The sequence below is a fragment of the Ambystoma mexicanum genome, chromosome 2p, assembly GCF_040938575.1.
Source record: "Ambystoma mexicanum isolate Mex_15411 chromosome 2p, UKY_AmexF1_1, whole genome shotgun sequence".
Classification (NCBI taxonomy): Eukaryota; Metazoa; Chordata; class Amphibia; order Caudata; family Ambystomatidae; genus Ambystoma; species Ambystoma mexicanum.
This window is the reverse complement of record NC_090923.1, coordinates 771,026,366-771,042,440: the sequence shown is the minus strand read 5'-3', so window position 1 is coordinate 771,042,440 and position 16,075 is coordinate 771,026,366. Positions and strand designations below refer to the sequence as shown.

At 43.9% G+C, this 16,075-nt stretch overlaps 1 protein-coding gene across 2 annotated transcripts in view; it reads left to right on the top strand.

The window, feature by feature from the left end:
- LOC138566775 (cytochrome P450 2A4-like) overlaps nt 1-16,075 on the top strand; it is a 758,785-nt gene that overhangs the window by 37,865 nt on the left and 704,845 nt on the right. The window contains exon 1 of one of the 2 annotated variants that reach the window (XM_069644424.1): nt 5,939-6,751. The exons of the other annotated variant lie outside the window; for it this stretch is intronic. Coding sequence (XP_069500525.1) covers nt 6,674-6,751 — 78 coding nt within the window. The 5' untranslated portion in view covers nt 5,939-6,673. Of the gene's footprint in view, nt 1-5,938; nt 6,752-16,075 lie in introns of those variants that run through there. 2 annotated transcript variants of the gene reach the window in all.

The window sequence follows — 16,075 nt, the reverse complement described above, 5'->3', positions numbered from 1 at the left end:
CCATAGGATTTCATTGATCTGCCAATGGAGAGCCTTTTGGGTTGGCCTGCATTTGTTAGTTGGATTTGGTCCTCCTAGCCTTCCCACTCCTTTGCCGTGATATTGCATTCCAAACAATTCTGGGCACCTTTGGTGACTCCCCCCATTTTTTGCCAGATGTTTACAGTTTACAGTGTCTTTCTGAATAAGGGTCTTGACAGCCACTTGGTTCTGTTCAACTAGTTTTTCCAGACCAATGTGTGTGAAAGAGCGTTTTTTTGTATTTGCCAACTATCCTTCTCTTGGTCACCATAAACGCGGGTCTGTCGGCTGCTGTTTTGAGGGAGATTCTAATAGCCTCCCTCTTTGCCTGTTTTGCCAGCTTTACCTTTAGATTAAAGTGGTGCTTATGAAGATTCCCTCCAACAATTTGGCCCTTATTAGTAACACACTTTCAGACACAGGTGTGGTGCACCGAGATTCTCATCATTGGCACACCTGCTCCCTCCTTTCCTGTTACTCTCTGGCCAGGGTCATCTTCAACTCCACACTTTCCTTCTCTCCTCACATCTCTGATGTCTCTAAGGAGTCACACTACCAGCTGAACCTCCTCAGCGGTGTTCTCCCTTTCTTCTCCTTCCCACAGAAGCTCACTGTCTCCAGAGCTCCGGTTCTCTGTAGGCTGGACTACTGCAACAGCCTCTTTCTAAATCTGCCTGGCTCTCCTCTCTGCCCTCTGCAACCCATCCAAAACAGGACTGCGAGATTTGTCCTTGGCCTCAAGCCCAGGGATCGTATCTCTCCGGGACTGAAATCTCTGCACTGGCTCAATGGCGGTTAGGATTAAGTTCAAAACCCTCTGCATTGTCCACAACGTCTTCTGGGGCCTGGGATCTCAATACGTTCAACTCTCTCTTCCTAAATATCTTCCTATCGAGCTCTTCGCTCATCCACCTCCAACTCCCTCAGGGTCAGTCTCGTCTCCAAACAGCAAGTTGGTGGTAGATCTCTTTCTTCTTCTGTGGCCTCCCTCTGGAACAGCCTCCCTGCCTCTCTGAAACGTGAGGAGGACCATCTCCGGTTCTGGAAGCACCTCACAGCCTTCCTCTTTGCTTCTGCTTTCTGTCCTCCTCTCCCCTGCTGATCTCCTGGCTGAATCTGAAACTGCACTGGTTACCTGGCTACCCTCTGATCTTGGGCCCAGGTCTCCTCCCCACCAGTTGCACACCTGCACTGCCCCCCTGGCAACCCTTGCACTCAAGGACTGCTCTGTATCCCTACAGCCCCTACTAGAACTTGACACCTGATGTCTGCACTAACCCTTGCCACTAGCTGACCATGCTTTTATTTATTGTCCTTATTTATCTTACTGTTATCCTATGTATTGCACTGTCCCCTTCCCCCTGCACTTTTCTCCTTCCCCCATCCCCTGCACTTGCGAAATCTCAATGTCATCTGGCCTAGTAGGATCACTGTCTCTGTCCTCCTTCTGTTTCCCCTCCCTTGCCTCGTAGCGCCTTGAAATACTTGTGTATAGGCACGTTATAAATGCCATATCATATCATATCACTTAATACATTCCAGAAGGGTATAGGTATAGTTGTTGGCAGTTAACCTAATACATTTCAGCTCCTATTTCAGCATTTCCTTTCCCCATATGGTGCTGAAGGTCCTATATGCTCTGGCGTTCCACTTATTTGGGCCTATTTACGACCATGCCGGTCCGAAAAGAATGGTGGTAAAACTGCCACCACCGTTCTTTCCAGAACGGCTGATTCAGAGCCCTGCAGGCGGGAGGTGTCATTCCGGCCAGGTCTGACCTGGCGGTAGTAACACCATCCGCCTGCAGGCGCAAATGGAAACACCGGCTCCGTCACTGACAGAACAGGTGTTTCATTGTCCCCATCCCCATGGAGTCCTATTGGACTCCATGGGAATGGGGACTTACAGAATTCTGCATCCGGAATTCCTGGGTCACCAGGGTCGTAATGCCCCGGTGATTCTGGGAATCATGGAGGTGGAATGGTAATACGGGTCCGGCGGTAGCCTGCCAGTTTATCCGGCACGGTTACCGTCGGACTTGTAATGAGGCCCATTGTCTGCCCCCCTCTTTCTGGTTAAATGAAGGCTGCTCCATGCTGGATTTAGCGAGCTGTATAGGGGAGGTGTATAGCCAGGGTTATCAGATAATGACCACTACCATGGGGATCCCCCTTCTCTATCGGGTCACACAAATGTCCCAGGTCCTCTGACATGAAAAAGTGGTCAATTCATGACCTTCCCCCTCCCCATTGTCCATAGTCCTAAGTGCAGTGATATATTGTTTGATGGTTTCCCCTTGCTTCTGCACTCATTTACCAAACTGATACCATCTCCAGTCCAATACTGGCTTACTTATCATAATGCATATCCGGAATTTGTGTGCATTTTTCATATTCTCTCAGGCCTTCTGATTCTACTTGATTTAAAGTTAGACGATTGTCCATTTCTTTTTCTGGTCACTCAAGTAATTTGGCTGCAATGGTCAAACCGTTTCTTCCATCTTTTCCAAGGCACTTGAGGTTCTCCTTGGATTGCAAGGTAAAAATGTGGAGGTATTACGCCTTGCATTGGTACAACAGCGCACTATGCTCTGTTTCACAACATGCAGGTCTGCTGTTTCGTGGTGAAGTTGCGGTGTAAGTGTTGTTATTATTATTTTGTTGCTGTTCCTTTCAGCAATTTTGACTGTACATCGATTTAGAACACACGTGGTAAAAATGTACACTGCTGTACATATATAGATTAGGTTTAATATGCTTCTTAATTGAGTATGGAACATATACTCAATACATGGTTTTAAGCCTGATTGACATTTGAGTACACGCTTATCTGTTTGCTTTATCAGTTTTTTCTTTTCCGATCCTTAGCTGCAGTGCTAGACTGCATCCTCAGTTGCTAAGCAATGCAAGTCACATTGCGTGATTATGTTCTACATAGCCAAGTTCTTTCCTCACAGTGTCATGGACAGGCAGTTTGCGTGGACGGCAGGGTGAGGACTAACAAAGATTGACCACATTTATTTTAACATTGCATACCATTGGAAACTGCTCACACAGGAGGGAAATAACCCTCCCAATAACACCATTGCTGATTGAAACCTGAAGGTGTCTCCCTGTGTAGTTTACTGGGGTATGTCATCCAGGTGGACAGAACATGGCCATCACTAATGGATCCAGCTCCTTGGGGTGGACCAGTGAGGGAGGATCACATGGATGTTGGGTTCTCAGGAGTGGAAGTGGCAGACCGATGGGTGAGATGTGGCATCCCACTTCTTTCGACACCTTTTCCCCATCCTACCATGGAGGATATTCAGAAATGCTCCCACCCTTTCCCATACAAATACTGTCAGACACCCGAAAGACAACAGACTAATACCAGAGTCGTTTACCTGACATGTCACAATACAAGGGTCAGGCAAAGTCAAGCAATTCACCAGAATCACTGACACCTCACATCCCTTTCCTTTCCCCACAGGTATAAAAGGTGGAGCAGGAGAGAACAAGACGAGCAAGACAGACCACACAACGACACAGCTATCCAAGCAACGCAATCCTAGAGGAGGAGAAAGGCAGCGAGAACTGAAGGGGTGACAAGGAGAGAAGCAACCTTGGCCTTTCCAATCCAGACCTGCTAAACCTCCCTGCAAGGAATTGTAAGACGGCGAACAATAGCTAGCAGATGTCAATGGTACAGGGAGCCCTACTACATGGATAACCTGTTGAGGGAGCGACGCCTGCTACCGTGGTATCCTCCTTCACTCCAACAACAAGAAAAGCTATGCGGTTCATCACAGCCAGTGAGTCTAAAGGGAAGCCGAAAAGAAACCGAACTGTGTTGAATGAAAGTAGCAAATGACAATTTGAAGGAAAAGCAAAACCAGCTGCAGTGGGTGCGCACTCGAGATACTCTCGATAAACTCCATTTTATTTACAAAACTACCAAAAATAGAAAGGCTTAGGAGAGCTGCAAGAGAAGAGTCAAAGTGGTCATACAGGTGTCTAGCAAAATCCTCTGTACAGTTGAAAGTCTTTGACCGACATATTATTGGTGAAGTTAAGGTAGAGGAATTCCACATAGTAAGAATGGAGAAAGAATTGTGTAGTTGACAGTTGTGAACCCGACAGAGGGATGCCGACCAAAAGGGGTGAAGCATGAGGCCCTAAAGAACATTGTGAGGACAAGAGTGAACCCGATGGAGGGATGTCCACACAGCATTGTTTAAATAGACATTAGACTTGTGAAGTCAATAGGTGAAGTGTTTTTCTGAAAAGTAATAGTGAACCCGACGAGCGAGGCTGATACTCGAGAGGGGTCTGAGCCCGGAAGAGGAGGACCCAGCGGTGAAGAATCATCAACCTAAGCATGATCAGAAAGGAAGTTAACCTGACAAAGGGAGGCAATCATTCGAGAAGGATCTTAGTTCGGAAGAGGGGCATCCAGGGGTGAAAAAGTAATCACCCATCGGCACATGGATGCAATAGAGACACACTTTTGAATATAAGCCTGAGAGAACCCGACGGAGGAAAGTAGATATTTTAGAGAGTTCTCAGCCTGGAAGAGGGGGAGGCAGGGGTAAATAATCACCACCCAAGTGCAATCAGAAGGAACATTTTGTTGATTATTTGTTATCAGGTAGTCGGAGGCAAGAGACTTTTTCTGACAGGGGAAGGGAGACCCCGGCTACCACATTTTGACTTATTATTTGTGAAAACTTCTTTCTTTCATACAAACCCTATCCCACACTTTTTTTGCATCTAGTGTAAGGTTAGGCAATTTTTTATTTTTTTATTTGACAAGACACCACTAGCATTGCCTTCTTTTTCAGTTGATGGTTGTAGCTTGCTCCCATCTTAGATTTAGGTTTAGATTAGGTGTTTTTCCACCCATCCTATAAATTTAATAAACACCCTTGAACCGTGATCACTTGTGTCTGTCTTTACTGTTGCCACCATGAGTTCCTTACAACTGCAACAATGTCACACCATTGTCAGTGGTGTATAGACAATAAGGCTCCTGGGTATAGTGCCGCCTGTCCTTGAATCCCGCACATCGCCATGCACAGAGTGATGGGAGAAATGTATTGGAAGTTTGTGAATGCCCCACCAGCTCTTTCCACTGCCATTCCCCTTTACTGTGGTACATGGAACCAAATGGATTCCAAACTGCAATGGTATACAGCAAATAGAAATGCAATAGTATTCATTTGTTTAGCAGTCTAGAAAGGTCTACATGCCATTCCGTCACATGAATAAAGATAAGCTCTGTAGAATTCCCTTTTATGATTGGATTGTATTCAACTACATTACTGGTGCTAACGCCCAAATAAAGCCTCTTATTGGAAGAGAGACCATTCAGAAATGTTGGCCCAATTGTATAAATGCGTAGACAGGTGATTAAACAAATTGTAGTTTATTAAAAAGTCTAATGACTTGGTATTGATGTGCATGCCCAAATTATTCAAGACCACCACTCTGCTGTTGGTCGTTTCTGAGAAAACTGCTGCAGGTTCTCATGAATATAATTGGATAGCCGATCAGGAGTGGACACATAGGTGTTGGCATGCTAGATAAATGGACATTCTTTTTTCTGTTTTGTGCCATGTGATTGTTGCTGATGACTTGTTTTTGTATTTGATCTTTATATGTTTATCTTTAAGCTGATTTCTGGCTCAGGTGTCAGTAACCTAATCACCATATTCTTTATAGTGAATACATGCATAACTGTCACAATTTAGCCCCTTCATAGTGAAGTCCGCGCAGCTCCAGTGCTTAACTTCCAACAAACTATGCACGTTGCACATAGAACGGTTAAACCGTTCTACACCCGCTGGAGACTCTTCGATGCACTTCCTGGTAGGCAGCATCAGCAGTGGATACGCCGCTAAAGATCACGTGACTCATATTCCGATCACGTGACTTTGTTGCACATATTTAGGCATATGGAGACGTCTGGCCACTGCTTCTGATTATTGTTCATTTGGCAAAGAAGCCCCAGCTCACTGAGTCATTTTTCCGTTTCCTGCTCCACCCGTCTTCCTTTCCATTTGCTTCAGACCGGACCTCTTTGGAAACCTTCCTTCTGCCTCCATTTGAAGTGGGACGTTCTTGCATGCGTTCTTCCCGGCAGTGTTCTGTACGCTGCACTTTAATCAAACTTGATTGCTCTTCTGACCAGGATCATTAAGTAAGCATTCCCTGGTCAGCCTTTGACCTTCACCTTTGTTTTCTGTTATTCTTGGGACAATTCCTGGGACAATTCTACTACCATTATTCCTACTGAACCTGCAGCCAAACTTATCCTGTTCCATCCATTAGTGTTTGGCAATCTGCTACGGCATTCTTCCTCAAGTGTTAATTGGGGTTGTGCCTGCTTTATTCTGCTTAAATTTGGCATCCTTCTTTGGCATTCTTCCACAAGCAGTATTGGGGCTGTGCCTACAATAGTTTGGTATTGGATTCCAGGTTTATTTTCTTCAAGGGCATTGGAACTTTCTACTCACATGGTAAACAATTCTCCAAGGGAGGATTAGAACTCTTTTCCATACTGAACTTTGTTCTTCTACAGTGCACTTGACATTTGGGATGCTATCCAGGGGTGCACCAACCCGGTGCTAGTGCGACCCTCGTGCCGTTCGGGTTTAGCTTCCTCACTAATGTTCCCTTCCTTGATGTTGATTTCCCATTGGATTGTCTGGAGTTCTACGTGGATACTTTTTGAACTACACCAACAGGTTAGTGCGGGTTCAGAGGGGATGTTATTATAGATTGAGCTATACAAAACATCATACTCATAGCGTTATTTGTTTTCTCACTGCTTGATGGCTATTTGTGTTCCTTGCCCTTTCCATTGATCACTCGCTCTGCCTGTGAACTTGCTATCAGACAGAGGGCCTCATTACGACCCAGGCGGTAAGTTACCGCCTGGGCCGTGACTTTACCACCATGGCGTAAACTACGTTTACGCCATGGTGGTTGGCGGACTTACCGCCCCATTCCGAGGTCGGCGGGGCGGTAAGTCCCCAATCCCCATTTACCCTTCCCCATTCCCATTTTTGCCCCATAGGGCATAATGGGAGTGGGGAAGGCGTTAATTACGCCACCGTAAATTACGGTGGCGTAATTAACTCCATGGTCCCTTAGCGCCATGGATTTTAACACCTGCTAAAAGCAGGTGTTAAAAGCGCCATGGCGCTAAGGGACCTCGTAGTTGGCGGTAAGGGGTCGGCGCAGCTAACGCTGGCGTTAACCCCTTACCGCCAGGGTCGTAATGAGGCCCAGAGGGTTTTATCAATTGGAAGGTCAGATTTTGATCAAGTCTTGTCCCTCTGTAGCAGATCATCAGCGAGCTGGCTCAGAATATGACATATTGGGATATCCTTACCACGTATCCTTTTTTGAGGTCTGACCTTCAACTTGTATCCTTTGAAAATACAGGGGAGAGGGTGTACCTATTCTGGGATTGGTTCCTGACAATAACTGCAGTGCTTGGCCCAAAAATCCACCATCATCTGAAGATACAGATTTACATCTGGCCTTAAATGTACATATGGGGAATTCTCCAACAGTATCTGCATTGTATCTTTATAAACAGGAAGATGGATTAATGTGTTCACCGGTATTATCATTTTTTAATATAGCCTCATTTTTGAATTACCTGGTAGTGCCAATGTTCTATCATACCTGGTCGAAGTATCCGATCACACAGTACATTTGATGTTATATAAAACGAAAGATAAAGCAATATCTTTGTCTAAGGAAGGTGTTGTTTTATGATAAAAAACAAGTTAACATCATACTAGTTGTAATTCAAATAAAGTTACTCGATGTGACCTGGGCTCTTTGTTAAATATGAATTTGTACCCTAATTACTAAGAGGTGAAACAGGCGGTTATACTTGAGTGACTGCACACCATTCTAATGCACAACCAGAATTATTTAAGGGCAAATCATGTGTTCTTAGCAGGTGATTTCAATGTAGACTGTCTTAGAGGGGGGACAACTTTGAGCGAGTGGAATCTTTGCCCACTAAAGTGGAACATCAAGAGTGACCAAGATGGTAAAACTACATGGCAGTTTGGTGACCAAAACTCCAGGATCGACTGTGTTTATGTTTCTAATGGGCTGTTTTATCACTCTGAGCATTTTAGAGTTGTAGAAGCTGAACCTAGTGATATGGGGTAAGATTGCATGCTCACACTTGGGTAAAAATAAATGTCCAGTAGTAAGCCTAGCTTTAAATAACTCCCAAAATAGACTCACCTGTAGTGACAAAAATATGAGTAGGTTCATGGCTCTATTTTAGAGGATTGGGATCAAAGGGGAAGTAGAGGCAACAACATCATTGCGCACCATACCCTATTTGCAAATGTTTTGCACAAGACCATAGCAAGCGTCAAGTGCATAGGGTTGCATGTTATTACCACACGCGACACCTAGATGCATGAAATACAGCAATTGAAATGCGAAATGCTAAAAAACATAAGAAACATGAAATGTCAACATTTGAGCTCCTCTGACTACAAGTTAGGCATAAGACCGAAAAGGTGAACTTTAAAAGCCAACTAATAGACCTACAAGTGCTGAGACACTGGAGAGCAGGGGAGTGCATGTTAGCTACTACAATTTTGAAAAAGTCAGATAAAAGTGTTTGGCAAATTATAAATGAGAAGGAAAATAGTCAGGCGACACTACAGGACTCTCCTGTGGTGGCAACACTATGGGTGAACCACTTCTTTCAGTTGTGTAGCCCAACTTTGTCATTGCATGACCCTAAGGGTGAAGTAGGATACTGTGACTTTGATTTTGACTTCGGGGACATCGAAGCAAAGTTCAGCCACTCAAGGGTGCCTGGCCCAGGTGGGCTTTGTAATGCAGTCTTAAAGATTGACCCCACATTCTCGGCAGCCACCTATGAATGGTCAGAAATGTGTAGCGGACAACTTTGTGAAGGTTTTTCAAAAGATGCATGTTTTAATAATTCAAAAGTGTGGATAAATGCCTCACTATCCCAACTCTGAAGAGGATTTTCCTACCTAAAATATACTAAAGTAAAACATAGACAAACACTCACACTTATAAACACAATAAATCAATAAGGAAATATATGGCAGTTTAACAATAACACATATAACAATATAAAACACACCACAATAGCTGCTTTTTCTAATAACCTGACTCTCCTTCCCCAGATTCAGGCAAGTCTTTCTTTAAATATTCAAAAAGGATACAAAAATCCTTTGTCATTATAAAATGTTAGACTTCAGTCCTCTTTATAATCCAATTTGACAACACAAAGTTCCAAATTGGATTCCAGGGATTGTTCACAATTGTTTATTAACTATTCCCCCGTACCACTTGTATTAAAGGTTTTGAGACTGCTTCTTGTCATCAACAATGAATAGTTCAGAACTTCATTAACTTAAAATTAAATGTCTTTGTCAGGATATTTTGGCACCACTTTAGCTTCAGTACTACTTCATCGAAATAGATAACAATTAAGAATATTTCAAAACTTCATTAGCTTCAAAACAAATGTCTTCGTCAAGATATCTTGGCAGCACTTTGTCATAAGCTTTACCTCACCGCAGTACCTTATGAGTTTCCACCTGGTTCACTCTCATGACAGGTTTACCACTGCTACAACACTCTGCTGTGGTGTATTCCTGCAAGGTCAGTTCCAATGGTTACAAATGCTCTTGGTACGGTATACACTCCTGCCAGTCAAGATAAACTACTGCAGTTCTCTTTGTGGGTATACTCTTCTGCCCTAACAGAACCAATTGGCAGAATGTTTGATATACTACTAAACCAGGCCCAACTACTACCTCTAAGTACTTCTATGGTAAGGGTCAACTTCAAAAGTTCTAACAATGTCTTAAGGATTAGCACTTTCTTCAAGTGCTACAAGAATCACACTGGTGCCGTTTATTACACCTGCTTTTTTGCCACACACAAGACAGGCAATGTTACATTCCTCCTGAACCTCTTTTATCAGAAGGTCATACCTCCTGCCAATCTTGTTACAACCTTGTATTATTAACCAACTGCTGATAATGTGGGTTTAAACGTTCTCTACAATGGGGCAATAGTCTTCACAAACACTGTTAGTCTCAGTTATCTTCTTTTGGCTTAGACAACCCTGTTTTGTTTCTCTATTTCCGTAATGTGTGTCAATTTTGACAATAGTAGTTTATTTTTCCTTTTTGAGAAACTGCTCCTTTGTGTGATAGTTCATTATAATCTCCCACTACATCACAATCACCACCTTCTAGTGGCACCTCTAATGTCTCCCTATTCCATCTGCATTGTGTCATCAGTTCTGTATTCCAAAGGGAGTCTGGATTCACGCAATGGGTAATTACAGAGCACTCTGAATGTACAATATAATAGTGAACTCACTGGGTTTGGCGTGCATGTCCATGCATCTCGCTTCTCTGAGCTCATCTGCTTCAGTTCTGCTGTGCAGTCCGGGAACTTCTCCTGCACATCTTGCATCTTCGACATCCAGAGTCCTCGCTGCTCCCCCAGCAATCCTGTGCTGGCCTGCCACCGATGAAAGCTTCACTGTGGGGAAAGTCACAGAAAGGTACACTTTCGGCTGCCAACCTTGGCAGCTAAAATCTCCCCTCCGACCCGTTGTTTGCCTGCCACCGCTGAAAGCTTCACAATGGGGAAAGTTATAAACAGTTGCGCCTTCCGCTGTGCAACCTATGCAGCTGAAATCTCAAGCCCAATACGACCCTCTCAGGATTGGCATCAATTTCTTTCACCACTCTAGTCCCAGCATCCTGTCTCTTAGACAATATTTTCCTCTGCTGCCTTGTGGGGATTCCAAAGCTCCTCCAAAAACCACTACTACTACTGCTCTCCTGCTACTGCTGCTTCTGCTTCGGCTGCCTCACCATCTTCCATCTTGGTCTCTTGGCCTGCACCTGAGACGGCCTTTTAGGCCCTCCTCAGGTGTGGCTCATTAACCTTAATAGACTACACTCTGCACCCTTGTACCTTTGCAAGCCTCTTCATTGTCCCAGTACTCTCGGAATTCTGATACTTGAAGTCCTAACATAAAAGTCTGTTTTTTCAATAATATTTTCCCCACGAAAGTGGCCCATCTGCTGGATGGATTGGTCTATGAGGTAAGATGTTGGCCAATTAAAAACTGTGCCAGATAAGTCAATTATGTCCATAGGTAGTCTAGACAGTGTCTGAAGGCCAACTGTAAAGACTGCAACAGAGAGGTCAAGGGGTACCAGGAAGCATGAGTCCCTTTTGTCTGTGATTTACAGAGCATCATCTATGACCAGAATGGTGGCTGTTTTAGTGCTACATTTTGGTCAAAACCCAGATTTTTAATCTATGGGAGGTCAGTAGTTTGTGTGATTGGCTGGAACCAAGGTGGTTTTTTTGAAGCGATGGTGGGTAAGACTTTGTTTTGTGGTTCTTGAGACTATGCCTAGTGCGAGCAATGCTTTTACTATTTCAAGGAAGAGGGTGACTGCTTTTATCTGCTTTAAGGATAACAGCAGGGAGGGTATCATCCTTGTATGTGATTGGTTTAAATGATGCAAGGGTGCCAACAAGAGTTTTGTGGATGAGGAGATGAAGGTGGTCTTGGTTTGTTTTGCATTGTAAGCATAAGAGCAACCTTTTTTCAATATTGATCTTTCCAATGTTATTTATCTTAATGAGGAAAATTATGAAAAATATGTAACAATGTTGCATTTTTCTGCAGTATCAGGGATTACTTTAATGGGTTTGAGCAGGTTATGAAACTGCTTTACTCCTGTCGGTAGTTGATGAATAATATGTAGTTTTGGTTTTGATAATGAGAGTTCGGTTTGTAATGCATGAGGTCTTGATGATGAGGAGGTCTGTGGTCCTCTGTGTTTTATGCCATTGTTTGCATGCCAAGGCACATGCGAGATAACCCTGATGCAACATAGTTTCTCAGGACCCTTGGTTCGGTTACAAGTTCATATGAGAGCTTCGGTGTTAGCGGTGTATGGGTTAGTTATACTTGCTAGTTTGTGTTCTAGTTCTTCCATGGGGTGTTCTTAAAGAAATCACTCAAAGCTATGGTAAGCTTACCCTGTCCCATGTTAGACAGGAGAATATGCTGGATGGGAATGACAGCATGGTCTGCCCGTTCAAGAGGGTTGAGACATTTTACCCATTCTACCTGGGGATACTGAGAAGATGAGGTTAGGTGCGTATGTGAAGCTTCCAATGGATCTTTCACTGAAACCCTGCCTAATGTCTCCTCCCAGGTGGTCAGGGGAAGGCAGACACTTCCTGATCCCAACCATGGGGGAGGTTCACTAGGGGAGGATCATCTGGGAGGAGATAGGCCCCAGGGTGGTGAGGGTGGTGAGGATGAGACACAGTATTTTTCCCCTGACAGGAGGATTCTTTCCAATGTACATAAAGATGTTGTGGCTTATTGTCATTTTAATGTCGCTAAACCTCATGTTGGATATAAGATTGTGAACCCTAAGGTTATTAAATCAGAGCAAACTACACTAAAATAAAGATCCATTTTGGCATCCCAATCTAAATACTTTCCTCAGCCCCAAGGGTACAATGTGAAGGATTATGGATATGTTGTCTTCACTAAACCATTTTCCTCTGTGATAGCTAATGCTCATAACCCCTTTGGTAAAAGTCTTAAGGGAATTAAATCTACCCTTACAAATGATTCAGAAGTTGAAAAACATCACTTTGTTGGAAGAATCCTCAAGTCCCAGAATCCTAGAGGTACTGAGATGAGGAAGAGGGCTGAAGATACATGCAGACGTAGCAGCCAGGCAATTAAGCCTCGTAGCCATTGCATTTGTCGGGCAACTAAGGCTTATAGCCCGCACCTGAAGCCTATTACTAAACCTGGGAGGCATAAAAGGCCCCCACAGGAAGGAAGAAGTACAAGGAGCTGGAATGAGAGCTGGAAGGCTGGCTGTAGTTGTAGCAGTAGAGGAGAAGCATTGAGGCTAGCAAATTACAAAGAGGTGCGAGTGCAGAAGGGATGCTGGAACATGAAGACAGCATTGTTGAAGTTCCGATGGGGTGGGTCATGTTCTCCCAAAATCTTCCATACATAGGCTGCACAGTGGATGACATGCTGGAGGCTGAGTTTCCCCCATATGAGCCTTGCTGGGATTGCAGATCTTTGAAAGTGCAAGAGATTAAGGCCAGAAGCAAGAGGCAAGCTGAGGGTCCTGGGAGGAAAAGGATCTGCTAATTCGAGGGGCCTGACTGCAGACACCAGTGCAGGGATAAGAATGTGGGTCCCCAGTGAGCCAGAAGCAGTAGAAGTGCTGGAGGAAGTCGGGAAAGCAGTGCAACCCGCAAAACTAGTATCTATGAAGCCGGTGAGTGAAGCATGGTGTTCAAACACACTGTGTGAGCTTTGTCTTATTGTATGGAAGAAATTCCATAGAAGAGGGTATTTGAACCATGTTCTTTCTCAGTACAGGGGCTCCCACACTCCTTTTACATTTTGCAACATTTTGGGTTTCACTCTGAGGAACCCGGGGTAATCCAGACATGAACCCCTTGCTCACTCTGCCTTAGAGAGGCTAATCTCCCCTCCCCTGAGGAGGCCCCACACGGCTGAAACATGTCTCTGGGGTTGCTGATGGTACTCTTGTTCAGAGGAATATTTCCTAGCATATCAGTGATGGACTGCCCTTGTGGGTGGGACAAAGGCTGATATGCAAATGGATATTTCTCCTCTGTGAATGGTGTATGGAACTAAAACATAGTTGTAGACCCACCCCAGTGGTAGAAATTGCAGAGAACAGGTTATTTGACCCATGTTCGTTCTCAGCATAGGGGCTCCCACACTCCGTTCCAATTTTGTAACACTTAGGGTTTCACCCTAAGTAACCAAGGTAATCCAGATGTGAACCCCTTGCTCGCTGTGCCTTGGAGAGGCTCAGCATCACCTCACTGAGGAGGCCGAACAAGGCTGAAACATGTGTCTGGGGCTGCTGATGGTACTCTTGTTTAGAGGAGAATACATAGAATGTCAGTGCTGGACTGCCTTGTGATTGGGACACAGATTTATATGCAAAAAAAATGTCTCCTCTGTGAAGGGTGCACTGAGCAAAAACGTGGTTGTAGACCCTCCTGATTGGAACACATTCCATAGAACAGGATATTTGACCCATGCCCATTCTCAGTAGAGGGGTTTCCACACTCCTTCTCAGTTTTGCTGGTAACTAGCTGGCTCCTAATTGACTTGCCTATTTCTTGAAGCGAGTACAAGCTGTTCATTGTACCTGAAGTCCTGTTAACAATGGAATTGTAGCACTCTTGCATATACCATGACAGATCCACAGTTGCATGAGAAGCTAAAGTTGTTAAAACCCATTGATGAACTGTTTAAACACTGTTACTACCTAAGGGAGTGGTTGTGTTTCTCTAATTAAGACAAGGGAACACTTGTTAAACCATTACTAAATACCTAACCTTAACAATAGACGAGTTGCAAGTTACAAAGAGTGACAATTGCATCAAAAGAAGGTCGCGTGTGCCTAATTGTAGTTCCCACAGGAAGTCATAACTTCACCCTTTGCTGTTGCACAGGAATATAATTAGTCATTCAACTTGAAATCTACTTTAAATGGAGAGCATGTGTGCCCAATTGTGTTTTCACTTGAAATACTGAATCATGTACTGTGTCCAGAAGTGACATTCTTTCCATTTCTAAGAAGTAAAGAGTCTAATGTATTGAAGAGAAGAACAAGCATTACCAAACCAAGAGGCACTCTTTTTTCATAGTGAATTAAATCTGAGAGTTAAAGAGCCATACAACTACACTGTGAAGTTATTTAGTCAAGTTGTCTAAGATACAAGTATACCCTTGTTACCTGAAGCTGAGAGAGTTGCCCCAAGGCTTCTCAGTAAACACTTGGACTGATAACTGGCAGAAAGGTGGTATTAAAGCTGGTGAAGGGGAACTAAATACTTGTGAAGAATATTCAAAATTAAAATACACCACGTGGTGCCAAAGACTGCTGAAGCTAGAAGGAAGTGAGTCTTATGGGCTCAAGCAGGTTGTCACAGTGGCAGACGACAGGCGAGGCAAAGAGAAAGTCATTAACAGGAAGAGTTCCTCGCCGACCTGAAGAGGTTAAAGTGTATCTTGTCAAAGCCTGTCTAACCATTCAAAGTACTTAGCTGTGTTAGTAGTACTTACACTGTGGTGTTATACCAAGTTGTCAGCAGGTGTCACATTGAAGGGATCTGAAGCAGTAACATACAGGAGGACAAAGGTGACTGTTCTCATAGTACCAACTATAGAAGTGTGGTTGTTGAAATGGAATCAGCAGCACAAAGTGTGCATCCTGACAAATATACCGATGTAAAGTTGTAACAAAGGAAGTCCTAAAGAATGATGTATTTTTTTATTTTTTTTATTTGCTTGTATGTAATCAAAGAAAAGAAAATAATGATTTTTACAAGAAGAAGAGCAAGAAGTTTACAGATATTCACTTCCGAACAGTTTCAAAGATTTGCCCATGGTTTTACACGGTTATTTAATCCTATGAACTCGCAGTCCCGGGAAATAGATATCCCCGGTAGTTTGCCATTCCGATCGTCGCCAGATGCCAAAAGTTCACCACAGCAAGTGTCTACGTAACTTTCCTCCAGATGATGGAACCAAGGACAAGCAAACATGGTTTGCCAAGTGATTATGAGTTACGGTTGGTTTGGTTAGTCGTTGGCGGGTGAATGGTCTCATTGGCGTTTATTTTTGTGAAGGCTACTTCAATTAGTTTGGATGTGGCCACTGCCCATCATGCTTTTTCCCCCGAAATAAGTCGACACCACCATGTGTCTTCATCTACCAACACAGAGTTAACCCATAGGGGTGCCAAAACTACTGTGCGTTCTGGATTTAGGGAGATAGGTGCAATAGCAATAGGTGTCAAACTGTTTCTTCGGAGTCTGGAGTTTTGCACAGTCTACAAGTTGTTACGCTGGCTCGGCTTCTTATCCCCAGGATCTCTCTGATGTGGAGCAGATTTAGTTGTGCTCTTAAGAAGATGCTCCGT